This window comes from Nuphar pumila, chromosome 8 (genome assembly GCF_984573655.1).
Source record: "Nuphar pumila chromosome 8, dmNupPumi1.hap1.1, whole genome shotgun sequence".
Classification (NCBI taxonomy): Eukaryota; Viridiplantae; Streptophyta; class Magnoliopsida; order Nymphaeales; family Nymphaeaceae; genus Nuphar; species Nuphar pumila.
The window spans coordinates 11,371,274-11,389,560 of NC_143256.1; the positions used below are offsets into that span (position 1 = coordinate 11,371,274).

An 18,287-nucleotide genomic window follows, 5' to 3' on the forward strand; every position below is an offset into this window, starting at 1 on the left:
ATGCTTATTCTTTAAGAAAGAACATAAAAAGATGGATTGCCTGGAGTATAAGAAATGACTTGAGAAAAAAAGTAACGAGTCATTTATTTCTCATGAGTACAATTTAATCCATGTTCTATTGCATAATTGGTGGATTTATTCTGGTGCCAAGGTGCATATTGTCAACTCTTTGCAAGCATTTTTGAACAAAAAAAAAACCAAAAGAGCATGAAAAAAGTATTTTCTTAGAGAACAAGATACTTTCACATGTCAAGAACATTGGGACCTGCAGAGTTATGTTGGAGTCTGTATTCATTTTGAATTTAGTTGATACATTTTATATTCTATCTTATAGTTGAAACTTCAATTCTATTTCAAAACTTGATAAGTTTTGTTTTGCATTTAATTTTAAAAACTTTAAGTTTATTATTGTTAAAATTTCTATTCATGTTGGTTCTGCATGTGTGTGATGGTATGTATTGTTTGAAAATCAAACTCCAAACCTGAGAATCTCACTCTGTTGATAATACAATGACTGATAATAAATGTGGTCTAAAGGATAATCAATCCTATTTGCTTTGGAATCAAAAGTTAAGACACATATCGAAAGAGAGAGTCCAAAGACTCGTTAATGAAGAAATTCTTGGATTTCTTAACTTAACATATATATAACCATGTGTTGACTGCATAAAATCTAAGCAGTCCAACACATATAAGAAAGATGTCAAACACAATAATAGAAAATTAGAGATTATACATACAGATGTGTGCGAGCTATTTTTCTCATGTTACACAGGTGAAAAATATTTTGTCACCTCTATAGATGATTATTCACGGTATATGTATCTCTACTTGTTATTTGAGAAATCAAAAGTTTTTCAGGTTTTTAAAGACTTCAAGAAAAAACAAATGAAGTTATAAAAGTGGTTAAGTCTAATAGAGGTAGCAGATATTGTGGTCATTTTATTGAGATAAAACAAAAGGAAGGGCTATTAGTGCAGTTTCTAAAAGAAGAATACATTGTACATCAATACACCATGTATGGTAGGACTTACCAGAATGGTGTACCTAAAAGGAGAAATTGTATGCTTAAGAAAATTATTCGAATGATGTTAAATCACTTAAACCTTCCCTTAACCTTATAGATTGAAGCTCTTAAGACAATATTGCACATATTAAACAAGATTTCTACAAAGGCTATCCAAATGTCTCCTTATAAATTATGGATTGGTAGAAAACCTTCTTTGTCATATATGCGCATGTGAGGATGTTCAACTAAAGCTAAATTGTATAACCTACATATAAAAGCCTTTGATTCCAGGACGACTAGTGAATTTTGTATTGCTATCCAGAAAGATAAAATGGCTTTAAGTTTTATTGTCTATCTCATACACCATAAATAATTAAAATACATAAAGTAAGATATCTTAAAAATAGTTTTATTGGGATAGATGCATCTCAAAGTCTTGTATTTGAGAAATTACAGGATTTAGTTTGCAAATCTGTGAAGGAAAATACCAATTTTTCTTGATCAATGTTCCTTTGGATGATGTTAGGAAAAATCCAATCAATGAACAACAATCTCAAGTAGAACAAGTTGTTGATAAGGATATACAACAACAATATGATACATATGTTAAATTTAAACCACCTGAAGCACTTGTATGGAGGTTTACGAGGACCAAGAAATTTGCTATCAATTCAAATTATATGAAGTATTTATATGAGCTCAATGATTTCATAAACATTGATGATGATCCCTTAACCTTTATAGAAGCCATTGAAAGTGAAAGATCAATACATTGGATCAGTGTTATGAAAGAAGAGCTTGACTCTATGGCAAAGAACTAAGTATGAGATCTTGTACATTGACCTGATGGAGTAAGACTTATTGGTTGTAAGTGGGTCTTTAAGACCAAAACAAGCGCCAAAGGATGAGTGAAGATGTACAAGACTAAGCTCATTACAAAGGGATTAACACAGATATAAGGCATTGATTTTAATGAGATATTTTCTTTTGTTTCAACTAAGAAATCATTTAGAATAATCATGCCCCCCGTAGCTCATTTTGATTTAGAGATACATCAAATGGATATGAAAATAACTTCCCTTAATTTCCGAAAGAGGAGGTATATATGCAACAACCTCCTAGTTTCATTGTAGATGACTCAATTAACTTAGTTTGCAAATTGAAGAAATCAATTTATGAACTTAAACAAGCCTCCCGCCAGTGGCATAAAAGGTTCAATCAGGTGATTTTGAACTTTGTATTCACTGAAAACATTGTTGATCAATGCATATACCTTAAGGTTACTGAGAGTAAGTTCATAATTCTGGTTTTATATGTTGATGACATTTTTCTTGCGACTAATGATTTGAGTATGCTACATGAGACAAAAGAAATTTTTTCATCTCATTTTTTTATGAAGGACATGAGTGAGGCTACTTATGTCTATGAAATTGCGATCTGTCGTGATAGAACTAAGGGTGTACTCGATCTCTCTAAAAAATCCTATATCCTTAAAGTACTTAAAAGATACGGGGGATGGAGAATTGCTCTCCAAGATCTACACCCATAGTAAAATGGAATAAATTAAGCCTAAAGGATTGTCCTCATGTTGATCATGAAAAGGCTCAGATGACAAGGGTCTCGTATGCTTCGGCAGTTGAGAGTTTGTAATACGCGCAAACCTGCATACGACCATATATCACATTTGTTATTGGGATGCTTGGTAGATATCAGTATAAAGCTAGCAAAGACTCAACCATCCTGCGCTCCTCTCATCAGTTGGAATGGGCTGTCTGTCCCTCCTTTCATTCGTCGTCGCTCCGGCGTCTTCATCTTTGCTGCTTTTTGCTACCGAATCTGAGTGCACTTTTAAGGTCTTCTTCCTTTTATAGCGAGTTACGGGAAGCAACACATAGAAGTACTCGAGTGAAGAGAAAGAAAATTGCTAGTTAAAAGCCTTAGTTCAGTTCCTATTGGGATATCTTTAGTATGTAAATCAAATAAATAGTTAAGTCTAACTGTCCCCACGGAGCGGTAAGAATCAAGGCTATTTAAGTTTATGAATAGCCTTTTTCAGCTCCAATGCGCGTAATAAAAAAAAGTCTCTCTTTCTTTTCAAGATCATAGATCAGATCAGAGAATTCCCTCTTTCAAGCTTCCTTATAAGCAGAGTGACAAAGGTAGAGACAGTCCGATCTAGCCAGTGAACAGCATGTCCGCTTTCTATTCAATGTCTTTCTTCACACCCTCACTCAAAGGAAGCCACTTTCCTTTAAAAGGTACTAAGAAGGAAAGTGCTTTCCCAGGGAAAAGTGTGAACTAAGACACCTTTTTTGCACTTACTATGGGTTCATTACATATTTCTCATGAAGATATTTGCTTAATACCCTCTTTAAGAAAGTGGTTCCCTTTCCTATGAAAGAGAGCCTTTTTCATAGGAAAGAGAATGAAACAAATGTCGTTCATAAGAAAGGGCATGAAAAAAAAATGCCCCCTAACGTAGCCCGCTCTGCTCCTCTACTACTGGTGTCATCAGGCAGATCATAAAAGTACTCATAAAAAGAAAAGAAAAAAACCGAAAACCTGATCACTAAGAATATTTTTAGGGAATACAAAGGTATTTTATCCTTACATCTCATGTTTTTGTCTCTGTAAGGAACATTGACTGTATAATGCTTTCTAATCATGTTCTTATCAACAAAAGAGATTTTAGAGTCTCTCTCTCTTTCTCCAACGCAATTTGTTTTTTAATGGTTTACACGCAAAAGTAAAATTTTCGGTTTTTAATAGGAATGGACAAGATATAAGCTTGGAAAAAAAATGTTTGGGCATAGCATCTGGTACTCTTACGCGTTTTACTTTTTCCCTTTTTTATTTATGAAAAATTCTCTTGGAAAGTGGGGAACAAGGGGCCTTGTTTCCAGAAAGGCCACTTACACTATCAAATTATATTCTCTCGAAGAATCACTACTCGATTTAACGCCACTTTTGATTGTCTGTTTCATGTTATGTTTGTTGAGTGCATATTTAGAATTGCAAGAAGTAGGGCCATGCATGTTCACCAATTATTAATAATTCTAAGTTGCATATTGAACTTGATTATCGTCTAAAGTTTGTGTAAAAAAAAAAAACACAATCTGATAATTTCAAGAGTAAAAGAAACAAAAAGTGGCTGTGTGTGCGTGTGGGCATGCAGGGATGGACATCAGGCCAGCCTGACCGGGGCCGTGACCCGTTGAAAGCTTGATCCTGCCGTTATTGTTTTGGGCTCAGCCGGGGAATTATTGGGCTGGGTTCGGGTCGAGCCCTTTGAAACCCAATAACTATCGGGTCTTGCCGGGCTAGGCTCCATTGAAGTGGCTCTTTACCCTTACTCAAAACCCAATCCTTTTACTAAGCAGGTCTGGTTTAGCTTGTTTATTGTGTCAGTCCAAATTCCAAACCCAGCTGCCCATCGCGTAAACGAGTGGGGGCATCATCCTTGTTTTTGGAGGGAGGATCAGGTGCAATGCGATTGCACACTTTTAATGTGCTGCTGCACCTTATCACCTACCATCTTTTGAGATACAGCCTATCAGCTGTGGATCCCAACAGCACATGATGGGTGATGAAATGCAGCAGCACACTTAAGGTGTGCAATCACATTGAAACCTGATCTCAAATTCTGCTTTTATGTCTAAAAGAGAGGGATAGAGTTTTCAAATTTTTGTATACAGAAAAGCACAAAAATTATAAACACGAGTCTCCTCTTCTCTGGAAGTGATAAAGAATAGTGTGGCAGAAACTGGTTAACCATTTCGTTTTGAAGTAGATCTATGGTCTTAATCGGTAACCAACCCTGTTGTATTTTTCAAAAGTGCCCACTCCCTCACATTTATATCTTTTTTTATGATGAAGTTTTTTGTCGAAGCGAGTAATCTGCGGGGTGGGGTTATGGACACTGAAGGTCTTACAGAACCTGTTAGGTGCAAGAAGGGTGGGAGAGAGAATTAAAAAGAAGAAACGTGGGCTGTTTTGGTAAAGCTTGGTTTTGATGACGTGAAATAGTCCCATATTGACGGTGTTTGAGTTTGTTGTGGGTCGGGCTCGGGTTCGGGTAATTGGTCCTTTAGGGCCATATCCAATCAAGACCAAAATATCTTTTTGCTCAAAGTTTCTGTAGATATTTAGATTCTTTAACAGGTTATGAGAAATGATAACGGGTCATGACTCATCGTAGTCCGTACCCGTTATGGCTCTTCGGATTCTGTTAACGGATCTCGACTCTTTGATTTCCGTTAATGGGTCACGTCTTCTCGGATTTCGTAACGGGTTCCTTCCACGCTTTATAACCGTTCGTGGGTTATAAAAGTGTGGTTAGGGTTGGGGTGACTTGTAGAACATAACATGTGCTTTACGCATAATCCTGAGGAAGAAAAGCTCTGCGGTTTTCTCTTTCCCTGTTGCTCTCTCTCTCTCCTGAGTTATCTCGAAAGGGCTTTTTCTGCAACATCAGTTCGTAGAGGTTGTTTTAAAAGGACGATCCGTCGGAGTGCACCGTTCTAATCGTCGAGGCTATTGTATCATGAGAGAAGAACACCGGACCCTGTTTGCACTGTATGTGGGAGCGAATCTTCTCTAAAGAGAGTACTTTCGTACGCCTTAGCCTTTTACACAGTATTAACATGTTTTTCTTGTTTTTATTATGTTATGTGCATCTGTTTGTGCATATGCTGTTGTCTGAATTTTGGTTTTATGCGAAAAACGTCATGCTTGCTCCCTGTTCTTGTTTCGATCGACTCTCAATCATGATTTCAATACTGCTGTATTTTCTACTTTATGTCATGATGTTGATTGTGAAATTGCGCAATCCGAAAAACGATCCAACAGAACCTACCAGTGGAAGGCACCCACACACCCGGTAAGAGCCGAAAGGGGTCAGTACTTTCTCCCCAGGTTTGCTATCACTCGGGCCACCTGGACAGGTGTGTCCCTACATTTATACCTCTAGTTAAGATTTGTATTTTTTGTTTTTTAAAACTCTAGCTGGGTTTAGGCAGACCCCTACCAGTTTATACATCTATACCATTGGGTTCTAAACCTGCAACGTCCCAACACAAGGTGACATACACTAGCTGCTCCTACCAAACAAGCTGAGCCCGTTGGTCTAGTTGACATTTGTTGTAGTAATATTTGTCAGGAGTTTCTGCACAAGGGCTCCTCACAGCTCACTAGGCAGGTCAGCTTAAGGTGTTCAAGTTGAAGAATGTCATGAATTCGATACCCGGTGTGTGCATCACTTGCCGCATGATCGAAGCCAACACGAAACTATCTTCAGCTGACACACGAGGAGAGTACAGAAGGTGGGTTTGCTCTTTTTTTTTTTTAAAAGGCAAGCTGGGGTTAGGCAGACCCCTACCAGATATCTCTTAAGCCCTATGTGGCAGAGGAACCTGGGCCTTCAGCTTGGCACAGGACCCCGCTTACAGCATGGGATACCACCTCGGTGGCAGGTGGGTTTGCTCTTTGGTTCCACTGTTAGCTTGTACCAACTTTACATTTTGGACCGTATCATGTCTAGGTTGTTCGGACCCATTTCACAGCTAGGCATGGACGGACAGTGAGCTGCCCCTTCTATTATAGCATCATTGCGTAAAACAGTAAAACACAAGAACCAGTCTGTCAACATGATCCCTAAAGTATATTGGAATGAGATGAATTTTGGAATGGTTCTTGAACTAATACCCCCGTTTAAGGAAGCACATCACCCCATTTAGGCTGAGGTCGATGGATCAGAAAGACAAGACTTGCACGACCCTGATTTTTAGCTGATAACATGGACTGCTCACCCTGCTGCTTTTCCTTAAAGACTTCTCAAAAGATGCACATAAGATATTCATTTTCTAATATTATTGTTTTTATTATACAATTTTTTTTTTAGTCTGAATTTTATAAATGTTAATACTACTATTAGACATCTTTAAATATTAAAATGAAAGGAAAAAAGTACGTGGGTCTTGGCCCCATGGGTGGCTAGAGGTGGAAACTTGGGGAGTGAGAGATGCTAGGGTTAGTGGGTCGTCCCAAAAGAGGTTCTTTTGTAAGGCATCAAAACCCTCTCCACACATGAATTTTCAAACCCAATTCATCCTTTTGGGATTTTTTCTTCTTCTCTTTTTCCTTTTTACAAAGAGGGTTTGCTCCCTTTTCTGAAATAAAGTGGGCATTTTTTATCCAGAGCCGCTGACAGCCAATGGCAGCCGCCCATCTCAACATTCCCATCTGGAGAAATGCCAAGATGGGTGGCTGTGTGGTACATGCATGATGCAGCGGCGCTGCATTTTATATGATCACATAAAAAAATACCCTTTAAGACCTACTGTTAGCATCATGGAATCACTTTGTAGAAATGTGATGGTGGTATAAGAACTGCATGGAGAATGTGGAAGGATTTTTTAGGGCATTCTCTGTGCACATGCATTTACACACAAGGTCATTCGCCTGCAGATTATGTTTACCCACGCTTCTGTGGGCCAGTTGGGCCATAAGTGAGGCATTAATGCAAGGGTTTTAGATACCATTTCATCATCATGTCTATTACAAGTGTATCATGATTTTAAAAAATGGCCATCAAGACTCTTGTCAATGTGATATGGCGAAAAACACCCTTGACCAAATTATTTGGGTCTAATTCCTACTACCTCCAATCATGGTTCAAAAACATGTCCACCAATACTCTTTATTTTGCTGTCACAATGTGCACCTAGCACGCATACACTGACTAGAGAGTTTTAAAGACTTGGTTATTGGGAGTTTGTGACCTATTTAGCAAACATCAGAAATATTTTGATTCAATATCATGAAGCTTTAAAAACAGATTTCACTCTTGAAGAGTACAATGTTTTCAAAATATCACCAATTTTAAAATTGTGTACTTTGAGTTTTTCTTTAAAAAAACAATTTTTTTAAAAAGCTATCATGAGATTTTCCTTGCAAACAATAACGATATTGAATAGGTTGATCAAGTTTATCCACTCTAAAACACTTTCTTAGGGTTTTAACCACAACCAACAACTTGGTCAAAGCCTACACCCAAAACTATAACTTTGCAAGATGGTCGATACTGGAAACATGGCCTATGGCCTGACTAGAGATGAGTTCGTGGGTCATTGTGGCCTTGTAAAGTGTGAATTGGGCATGCTGTCCTTGACAAAGAGTTAAGGTCCACTTTGGGAAAGTGGCAGCAGCAGCAGAAGCAGCTAGCTCGAGAAAAAGTAAAAAGGGGTAACAAACGTCCTCAAGGAGTATCCACAGTGTTGGAACATTGAACATAAACAACCATATAATGAATAGAAATAAGTAGATTTATAGGATGGAAGCGATGCCCCTTTTGAGAAGAAGAATATCTTAGTCATCAGCCATCCCCATCTCTCTCTCTCTCTCTCTTCATCTTCTTCTTGTTGCCCCGTTTTTTAATCGATATATAAGCACAGAGATCCATGGCTACCTTGATAGAGAGAACGTTGGACTCTTTGCTTTCGACCTTCGATCACTCATTCTTCCGCCACCGAAGCTTCAGCATGACTAAGGGACGACCCCTTTCCCTCCAGGTTCATTCCCATCACTTCCTAATATTGCTTCTTTGCTTATCTTACTCTTCTTCCTCTTTGATATACTTCTCCTTTTGTTTATAAAATGAACTCCCTCTCTCTGAAACCTCTATTATTTTTTTCTGTTGTTTGCAGACAGTGGAGCTCAAAGTGAGGATGTGTTGCGAGGGATGCGAAAGGATGGTAAAAAACGCGATCGTGAAACTTAGAGGTAAGCTCTCTCTCTCTCTCTCTCTCTAAGATTCGAAGAATAATAATAAAGGAACGTAGAGGGAAAAAGGAACCCAGGCATGGTCAACTTTCTAGAGGAAAAGGACCCTTTTTAGGCCTTTAAGGGAGACTATCCCTCATCTTGGTCCATGTTTGGCTAACCTTTTCCTCACCACACTCCTTCGCTTCACCTCCACCCCTTTCTTTTGTGTTTTAAATATAAATCTTTTGGCATGATAAACATAACACGAAGACCTGGTAGCATCTGGCTCAGCCTCAGCCTGGCATACCTATGATGGTCCTGCCGGGACGGGGCCTATGCTATGCATTGGCTTGCGCAGAGAAGCACGCCTATGAAACTCTAGCCTTGATTGCCGTCTAGCAGCCAATGCCCTCACCCCGCTACGCCAACCCCTTCGAGGGTATGATAAACATGATTGAATTTCTTAAAACATAATCCATGCTAAACACTTATGAACTACAAAAGAAAGTATATCACCCTATGTTGAACTACAAAAGACTCTCTCTCTCTCTCTCTATATATATATATATATATATAGAGAGAGAGAGAGAGAGAGAGAGAGAGTAGTTGTCTTTCTTATCACTGCAAAGAATACAGTAGTATTGGAAACGAAGTCATTCGTGGGTGCTTTCAAATATTTCAGAATTCTAAGCCCCATCATGCTCACCATACTTGTCCATGCTCCCTAGACATCATCATTCATCAGCTGTCTCAGGCTACTCTGCTCCGATAAAAGCAATCCCACGTTCTCGGCAGAGGTCTTCATTTACTTGATTTACTAGACAGCACAAGGATTGTTTAGTCGTTTTCTTAACCCCCACCACCCCCACACACACACATTATTAGGGACGGCAGTGGACGAGGGGTAAAACGGGCCCCGCCCTGTCTTATCCTGTTTAACCCGGATCCGACCCGATCCGACCCGACTTGAGCAAACCCTATAGGGTCCGGGTATAGATGGTGACAAATAAGAAGACCCAATCCAGACTTGAAGGTCCGATTAATACATGCACCCGGATATAGTTTGTGAAATTTTATACCAGACCCATGCCTGACCCGAAGCAAATTTTCAATGTAAAATTGATAAGAAATATTATTTTACCAGGTATGGTCGGGATCTGGCTCATGATGTTCTTATCGGGTCAGGGTACGGTTTCTCTTATAGTAAACACAATTATACCAGAGTGTACTATACCCAAAAATCTGATCCAAGTGTGATTCCACCTGGGTCCGAACCTAACCCTACCCGTTGAGTGTCTTTGATCGGGTGTGGATCTTATTAGACCATAGGTGGCAGGGTCCGATGACTGACTGCATCATACACAGGGTTGCAGAAGCTAGCCAAGTTGTATATGGTTTCAGTCGTCAACCATACTTTCACCAGAAAGCAAAAAGGGAAAAGGCAATAGAACTGGATCTGGGTCACCCTGCAGTTAAAAGCCAAAGGCCCAAAACCACTCTTGTACACAACAAATTATCAGGCTTGGCTTGGACATTGGATCGGGTCTAATGGCACCCACATCTCAATGGCCAGACCAAAGTAAATCTGATTCTGAATTTTAAGCAAGAAGTCAAAATCCGCATATGGATATATATGTTGCAACACTGGAACCGAATCTGAAACTAATCCAAATGTTATGATAACATTTGAATCCCACCACTTGCTTCCGTAAATTGCTCTCTCTCTCATCCGAATTCCGAATTTGAATAATCGTATCAGAGATACATTTTGGACTCAACAATACCAACATCCGAACTACGGGGGTTACTGAAAAGGCTATAAGAGAATGGGAAATCCGTTTCGTTTCCTGGGAAATCGATTTTGGAATGGAAAATACTGCGTTTTCAAAACATTTGATAAACACCAAAAAAATTGTGGGAAACGTGGCTTTCATACTATGGGAAACCCGTTTCCCATATTTGGTAAACATGTTTCCCTTTAGCCGGATACATCTTTCTCACGTTTGGTTTTATTAATTTATTACCTCATTAAGGCTTTTTTTTTTCTCTTATTCCATGCATTTGCCAGTCGTATCCTACTCTGTTTTTTCACTCCTGTTTCACACGTTGTTTTTGTCTCTGAAACGTTTTTCATTTCCATTCTCCTTCTGGCAAACTTGGGGACAACGGGACAGGGGTGGACAGCGTGGAGGTGGATCTGCCGCTGGAGAAGGTGACGGTGACGGGGTACGTGGACCGGAACAAGGTGCTGAAGGCGGTGAGGAGAAGTGGCAAGAAGGCGGAGTTCTGGCCCAACCCCAACCTGCCACTCTTCTTCACCGGGGAGAAGGACTACTTCTACGACGACAAGGCCTACAGGGAGACGTACAACTACTGGCGCCACGGCTACAACGACGGCGACCGCCAAGGCCTCATCCATTCCGTCTACCGCCCCGACGACAAGGTCAGCACCATGTTCTGCGATGACAACGTCAACGCCTGTTCCCTCATGTGAGCCCCGTGCCTTTGCATCGGGAACCTACCCTACTGCGTTTTTTGGTTGGCCCAAAAGGGTGGCATAAAGTGCCCTACAACTACAAGGACAGGAACATCCACCAACCCTTCCTTCTTTCTCTCCCCTTGCAAAATAAATAAATATAAAGATGATGAAAATGATGAATGTTTCTTGGAATTTGTATGCAGTTGCTTTTTGTTGTGGTTTAATAGTCTACTTAAAGCTTATAAAGGGGAGGGAGGGCGGTGGTTTGTTTGTAGGACCATAGGGGAGGGAATTTGTATGCAGTTGCTTTGGTTGTTACTTGATCAGCGCTTGCGCTATATATAATTAATTATACTTATTTGATATGATTACACTGGACGTATCGTGCAGTTGTCTGTGTGTCTGTCTGTGCATATATCACGTTTCTCTATGTGGGGAATGATGCTGTTCGTTAGGCTGGTACAAAATTTTCATTTAGAGGCCACATTTTTGTTCTTGTTTTAAACAATCTACCGCACATTTCTGAATTTTGTGTATGGGCCTTTGGTTATGTGGAGACTGCCAGACAGGACCTACCATTTATTGTCTTCGTTAACTCGTTTTAAATCTCAACTCAAATTGCAAAACAAGCTTCATAATCACGTTCAAAACCAATGTCAGCATCGTTGCCGATTCGCATTGTATCGCTGTTTTTTCTATACGTTAGAGGGTTCTGAATCATCCTCAACAAAAACAGTTAAAGAGGGCCCTCCCCCCTTTTTTCTCTATTTGCCGGATCAAACAAGGGGGAAAGTGTCATTTTTAGACCATCAGACAGAGGGATCCGGTCTCCCTTCTCGTTTGTGCTAGATTGTCGCCAACTAGGGGTAAGCCCTTCTGAGATCGCCAAATGGCAGGAGGGCAAACGCCCATTCAGACCAGATGAGTCGATGACATTCAGGGCAAAGTCCGGCATCGTCGTCGAAAGGTTTGGGGCCAACGATAGCAAGGATTAGTTTCAGCGACACTCAGCATGGATCAGTCGTCGTCTGTCATCAGTCATTTCGGGGTCGACGACAGTCGAGATGTTGTTCACGCTCGGCCTTCAAGCGATGTTGCGTGGGTCGAGGCTGATTCGGTATTCAGCCGATTCAACGACTTAGCTTTTAGTGGGTGTATCCCTGTATAGGGCTGAATCAGGCTTGAGTTGATCTGGCGACCCGGGCAGGTTTGGCATTCAATCGATTCAGCTGGCTGAGCCGATTAAGCCATTAGGCCTGGTTTCAGTTTGGCCTACAGCTGACTGAACCAGGGCCAGTTTGACCTCCAGCCAATCGAGCCTTGGACTGGTTCGACCCTCAACCATGGCGAGTTCAGCATCCACTCGCAACTCAAGCCGGTTTTGGCCTCTAGCTGGGCGCTGGGCCGACTTCGGTTTCTTTCAGAGAGCGCTTGACCCGGTTTGGTCCCCATTAAATTGTGAGGACTGAACCGGGTTGGGTGGTGCCTTTGTGCATCGAGTTTGGTAAGACCCAACCCATTAGCCCATGCCCTGTACTCAGCTGTGGTGTTGGGGAATGACCTGTGATGGGTCGGGCTTGTTTTGACCTGCTGATGAGTATGGTTTGATCCCATGGGCCGGACACTTGCATGTGCATTGAAATTTATAATAAAAAAATGTAAAAAAATATAAAGACTTTTATTATTGAATTCAGAGTCATTAAGTATGCATTTTAGGACCCCTTAGAGGGTTGACTTCGGTTACTTTTCGACCCTATATGGATTATGATCATATTTTTTTTTATATGCAGGTATTGACATATTTGAATTATGGTATTCTTTTCAAAATAATGGTCTGATATTCTAATTGAGTTGATTAAAACAATATGTTACCAAAACAACCTCTCTTATGAAAATTAACTTGTTTGGAATATTGAGATGTTTATATATTTGGGTTCCATGCGAATAGTGATTAGCTCAAAGGAAGATTACTATTTGGCTAAGGCTAAATATATATTTTTTCAGTAATAAATATGTGATGATTATCAAGTTTTTCATGTGAACAACGACTCAGTCCAAACAAATGCTCATTGTTTGATATGATTAATTGTCTATGTTTGATTACAGTGATGTGAGTACCACTTACAAGTTGACATTTTTGTCCAAAGACTAAATGTCAATGTTGTGCTGGGTATCTTGTGATGAGGTTCACCATAATTTAAATATGTTTATTTATGTTAATGCAGATGAATTTGTATATTAAATGTGATCTTATTTTGTTTTTTATTCAGTTAATACCTTTGCTTCTACGATATCTGCCAATATAAATTTGATTCATGTTTTGAATAACTCTAACTTCAAAAACAGGAAATAGAATGTTATAATTATTCTTAGATGCATGAATCTGAACCTTGCACTTCGAGATGATCAACCACCTGCTCTTATAGATAGGAGTTCCACTAAGGATAAAAAGAACCATGAGCGATGGGATCGATCAAATCGCATGAGTCTTATGATTATGAAACATGCAATTTCAAAAACCTTCAGGGGTACTATGTCTGAAGAGGTTAATGCTAAAAGGTTTCTTGAAAAAATCAAAAAGCGTTTTGCTAAAAACGAAAAGGTTAAGACAAACACTCTCCTTTCGAGTTTTGTTTCAATGATGTATAAAGGTAAATAGAACATTAGGGAGTACATTATAGAAATGTCCCATTTTGCTTCAAAACTAAAGGTACTAAAGTTAGAGTTGTTTGAGAACTTGCTGATGCACTTAGTTTTGATATCTCTTCCTGCACAATACAGTCAATTATAACTGCCAAAAAGACAAATGAACTCTTAATGAGCTAATTTTCCAATGTGTGCAAGAAGAGAAAATGATGAAGTAAGAAAAGACAGAAAGTGCTCACTTGACAATAACCTCACATAAGTGTGTCTATGCAGGGTTGCCTAAGTTGTCAAATGCCAATTGATGCTGAAAGATTCATCTATGTGGGCGATGGCAAATCACTTAAAGTTGAGGCAATAGAGATATTTAGGTTACTATTAAAGACTGATAGTTATTTAGATTTGAAAGAAATATACATTGTGTCATCATTTAAACGGAATTTGGTTTTTATTTATGCATTAAACTAATATGGTTATTCTTGTTTATTTGAAAATAGTTAATTTAAATTATTTTTTATTCAAATCTTATTGTGATCGGTTCTTTATATGTGGTTGATAACCTATATTTACTTAATACTATTACGTCATATAATGAAACCTTGCATTCTAGTTCTTATGGTACAAAACAAAAATTAATAAATGAGAATTCCATTTTATTATAGAACAAACACTTAGGTCATATTTCTAAACAAATAATTGGAAAGCGCATGACAAGTAAAATTCTTGATTATCTTGATTTCACTAACTTTCAGGTTTGTGTTGAGTGTATAAAAAGAAAATGAATAAACATAAGAAAAATAGGTGCTGAAAGAAGAACAAACATCTTAGAACTAATTCATAAAGATATTTGTGGGTCATTCCCTACGACTTCTTGGAATGGTCAATAATATTTTATTATGTTCATAGACGACTATTCTCGTTATAGGTATCTATATTTAATTCGTGAAAAGTCTCAGTCCTTAGATGTGTTCAAATCATTTAAGGTTGAAGTTGAAATCCAACTTGACAAAAGGATTAAGATAGTCAAATCTGACAGTGGTGGTGAATACTATGATATATATGATGGATCAGGTGAACAACGTCTTGGGCCATTTGCTAAATTTCTAGAGGAATGTGGTATCGTCCCTCAGTATACCATGTCAGACACTTCTAGCATGATTGGTGTTACCGAGAGATGAAACATGACCTTAAAGGATATGGTAAGGAGTATGATTTATTATTCTACCTTACCAAAGTTCCTTTGGTGAGAGGCATTAAAGACTGCAGTTTATGTACTAAATATGGTACCAACTAAAATAGTAACCAAGACTCCATATAAAATGTGGACAAAAAAAAGCCTTGTATAAAGCATTTTCATATTTAGGGATATTCAACTAAGGCTAGGCCCTACAGGCCATATGAAAAGAAACTAGATTAAAAAACGGTTAGCTTCTATTTTGTTGGGTGTTCTAAAAGGTCTAGAGGTTATAAATTTTATGACCCTGTGGATAAGTCATTTTTTGAGACGAGAAACACTTAATTTTTTAGGATGTTGAGTTTGGGGGGAGTGATAACGTAAATGACATTGCTTTTAAAGAAGACTTTCCTTCTCTTTCTACAGTTGTTGACAAATACCAGATTTCTATTCCTGACATTGTTACAACAAATCCAAAACAAGGCAATGCTTTAGATCTTCCTATCCAAAATCAAGCTTTTACTCTTTAAGTACAAACTCAACAATCTCAAGAAACACCTCAAGTAACTCAAGAACAAATGTAATTAAAGAAATCCACTAGAAAGAGGAGAAAGACAATTCTAGATGATTATATCATTTTTCTCCAAGAACATGAGGGTCATATTGACTTAAGGAAAGACGATCTAATCAACTTTCATCAAGTTATACAAAGTTCTAACTCTCAAAAGTAGATTGATGCAATGCATGAGAAGATTAAATCTATGAAAGACAATGACGTATGGGATCTTGCCCCATTACCTGAAGGTGTAAAAATCATTAGTTGCAAATGAATATTTAAAATTAAGAGGAATTCAATGGGTAATGTGGAAAGATATAAGGTACATTTTATTGCAAAAAAGTTCACTCAAAAGGTAGGCATTGACTATATATAGACTACTTCTCCAGTTTCTACGAAAGACTCTTTCAGAATTATGATGGCACTTGTGGCTCATTATGATTTGGAGTTGCATCAGATGGATGTAAAGACTACATTCCTTAATGGTGACATTGTTGAGACAATATATATGGTGCAGCAAGAATATTTTGTCTCAAACAATGCAAAGAAAATTGTTTGCAAATTAAAGAAATCCATCTATGGACTCAAGCAGGTTTCCCATCAATGATATCATAAATTTCATCAAGTTGTCCTCTTATTTAATTTGAGATGAATATGGTTGATGAATGCATATACCATAAGTTCAGTGAAGGTAAATATAGTTTCCTAGTTTTATATATCGATGACATATTACTTGCCAGTAATGATATAGGCATAGTGCACGAAACCAAGAGATTTCTGACAAAGAAATTTGAAATGAAAGATCTTGGTGATGTCTCTTTTGTATTAGGGATCCAAATACATCAAGATCATTCTTGATGTATTCTAGGATTATCGTAAAAAAGCTATATCAAAAAAATCTGGATAGGTTTGGCATGAAGGATAGTAAAGTAGATGATAACCCTATTGCTAAGGGAGACAAGTTCAGTCTCGCTCAGTATCCCAAACACCAATTTAAAGTTAAGAATATAGAAAAGATTTCCTATGCATCTGCTATAGGGAGTCTTATGTATGCTCAAGTGTGTACATATCCGAATATAACATATAGTGTTGGGATGTTAAGCAGATATCTTAGTAACTCAAGAATGGATAATTGGAAAGTAGTGAAACGGGTTATGCAGTACTTACAAAGAACAAAATGTTACATGCTCACATATAAGAAGTCAGTTCAGTTGGAGATCATTGGGTATTCTGATTCTGACTTTATTAGATGCCAAGATAGTTACAGATCCACGTCAGGTTATGTTTTTCTGTTGGTCGAGAGAGTTATTTCTTGGAGGAGTGCCAAGCGGACACTCATTGCTTCTTCCACTATAACAACATATTTCGTAGCCTATTATGAGGCATTCAATTATGGAATATGGTTACACATATTTATCACTAAGCTGAAAATTTTGGATAATATTAAAAGACCGCTAAATTTATTTTATAACATTAATTCGGCAGGGCTATATTCCAACAACAATAGGAGCTTATCAAAGTCAATTATATTGACATTAAGTTTCTTGTTGTTAAAGAAAGAGTGCAGAATGGTCAAATATCTATAGAATATATTGGCACAAACTCCATGATTGTGGATCCATTTACCAAAATTTTTTCCACCCAAGGTCTTTCACGAGCATACTGCTCGAATAGGTGTTATATCATTTAATGATATGCTGGTTTAGTGGGAGTTTATTTTTGGATGTTTTATGATATAATAAAGTTTTATTTTACCACTTCAGTATAAAGTCCATGTTTCAGTTTTATTTTGTACTCATTTATTGTGATCTCACTAAAGATTAAGGAAGGACCAGTTGAAAATATGCATGTTTGGATCACATTACATGTAATTTCCATGTTTTACATCCATACTTGATCTACGTCATTTGGTTATATCAATATACGTGATCATTAATGAGCCAAATTACGATATTTATAATAAAGACCACATTGGTTCTATGTTGACATGATCAATAAACCAGATTGTTAGAGATGTCATTTGGTAAGACAATGTTTTTGAGCTCATAAGGTTATGATGTGTGATTGTAAGCTGACATATATGGCCCAAGTGGGAGATTGTTAGATAAATTGCGTGGGCCTACAAGGTTAAGGCCCATATAAAGTGATTACATATGATTGGAACTGCTTCTTTTTTTTCCGGACGGCAGGGGCTCGGCCCCTGCCGATTCGCTGTCATCGGCAAGGGCTCGACCCTTGCCGATTCACTGTCGTCGGCAGGGGTGCGACCTCTGCCGTTTCAGTGCCGTCGGCAGAAGTGCGACCCCTGCCGCTTCAGTACTGTCGGCAGGGGCTAGCCCCCTGCCGCTTTGCTGCCGTCGACAGGGGCTAGCCCCTTGCCGATTCGTTGCTATCGGTAGGGGCTAGCCCCTGCTGATTCGTTGCTATCGGTAGGGGCTATCCCCCTGCCGATTCATTGCTGTCGGTAGGGGCTAGCCCTCTGCCGATTCGCTGCCGTCGGCAGGGGTGCGACCCCTGCCGCTTTGCTGCCGTCGGCAGGGGTGTGACCCCTGCCGCTTTGTTGCTGTCGACAGGGGTGCGATCCCTGCATCCCTGCCGCTGTCGGCAGGGGCTAGCCCCTGCCATTTCACTGCTGTTGGCAGGGATGCGACCCCTACCGCTTCAG

At 38.8% G+C, this 18,287-nt stretch overlaps 1 protein-coding gene across 1 annotated transcript; it reads left to right on the plus strand.

Annotated features, from left to right (window-relative positions):
- The first annotated feature begins 8,500 nt into the window (after positions 1–8,500).
- LOC149829608 (heavy metal-associated isoprenylated plant protein 44-like) lies at positions 8,501–11,264 on the plus strand. Its single transcript, XM_090015596.1, has 3 exons — positions 8,501–8,577; positions 8,713–8,788; positions 10,945–11,264. The coding sequence occupies exons 1-3, from the start codon at positions 8,548–8,550 to the stop codon at positions 11,262–11,264; spliced, it is 426 nt and encodes a 141-aa protein (XP_089871722.1). The 5' UTR covers positions 8,501–8,547.
- The last annotated feature ends 7,023 nt before the right edge of the window (positions 11,265–18,287 follow it).

Excerpts from the sequence above, each read along its gene's own strand:
- LOC149829608 (XM_090015596.1), top strand. The coding sequence starts at position 8,548 with ATGACTAAGGGACGACCCCTTTCCCTCCAG. Across the intron at positions 8,578-8,712 it reads GACGACCCCTTTCCCTCCAG|ACAGTGGAGCTCAAAGTGAG; the intron begins GTTCATTCCCAT and ends TGTTGTTTGCAG. Across the intron at positions 8,789-10,944 it reads CGCGATCGTGAAACTTAGAG|GGGTGGACAGCGTGGAGGTG; the intron begins GTAAGCTCTCTC and ends ACAACGGGACAG.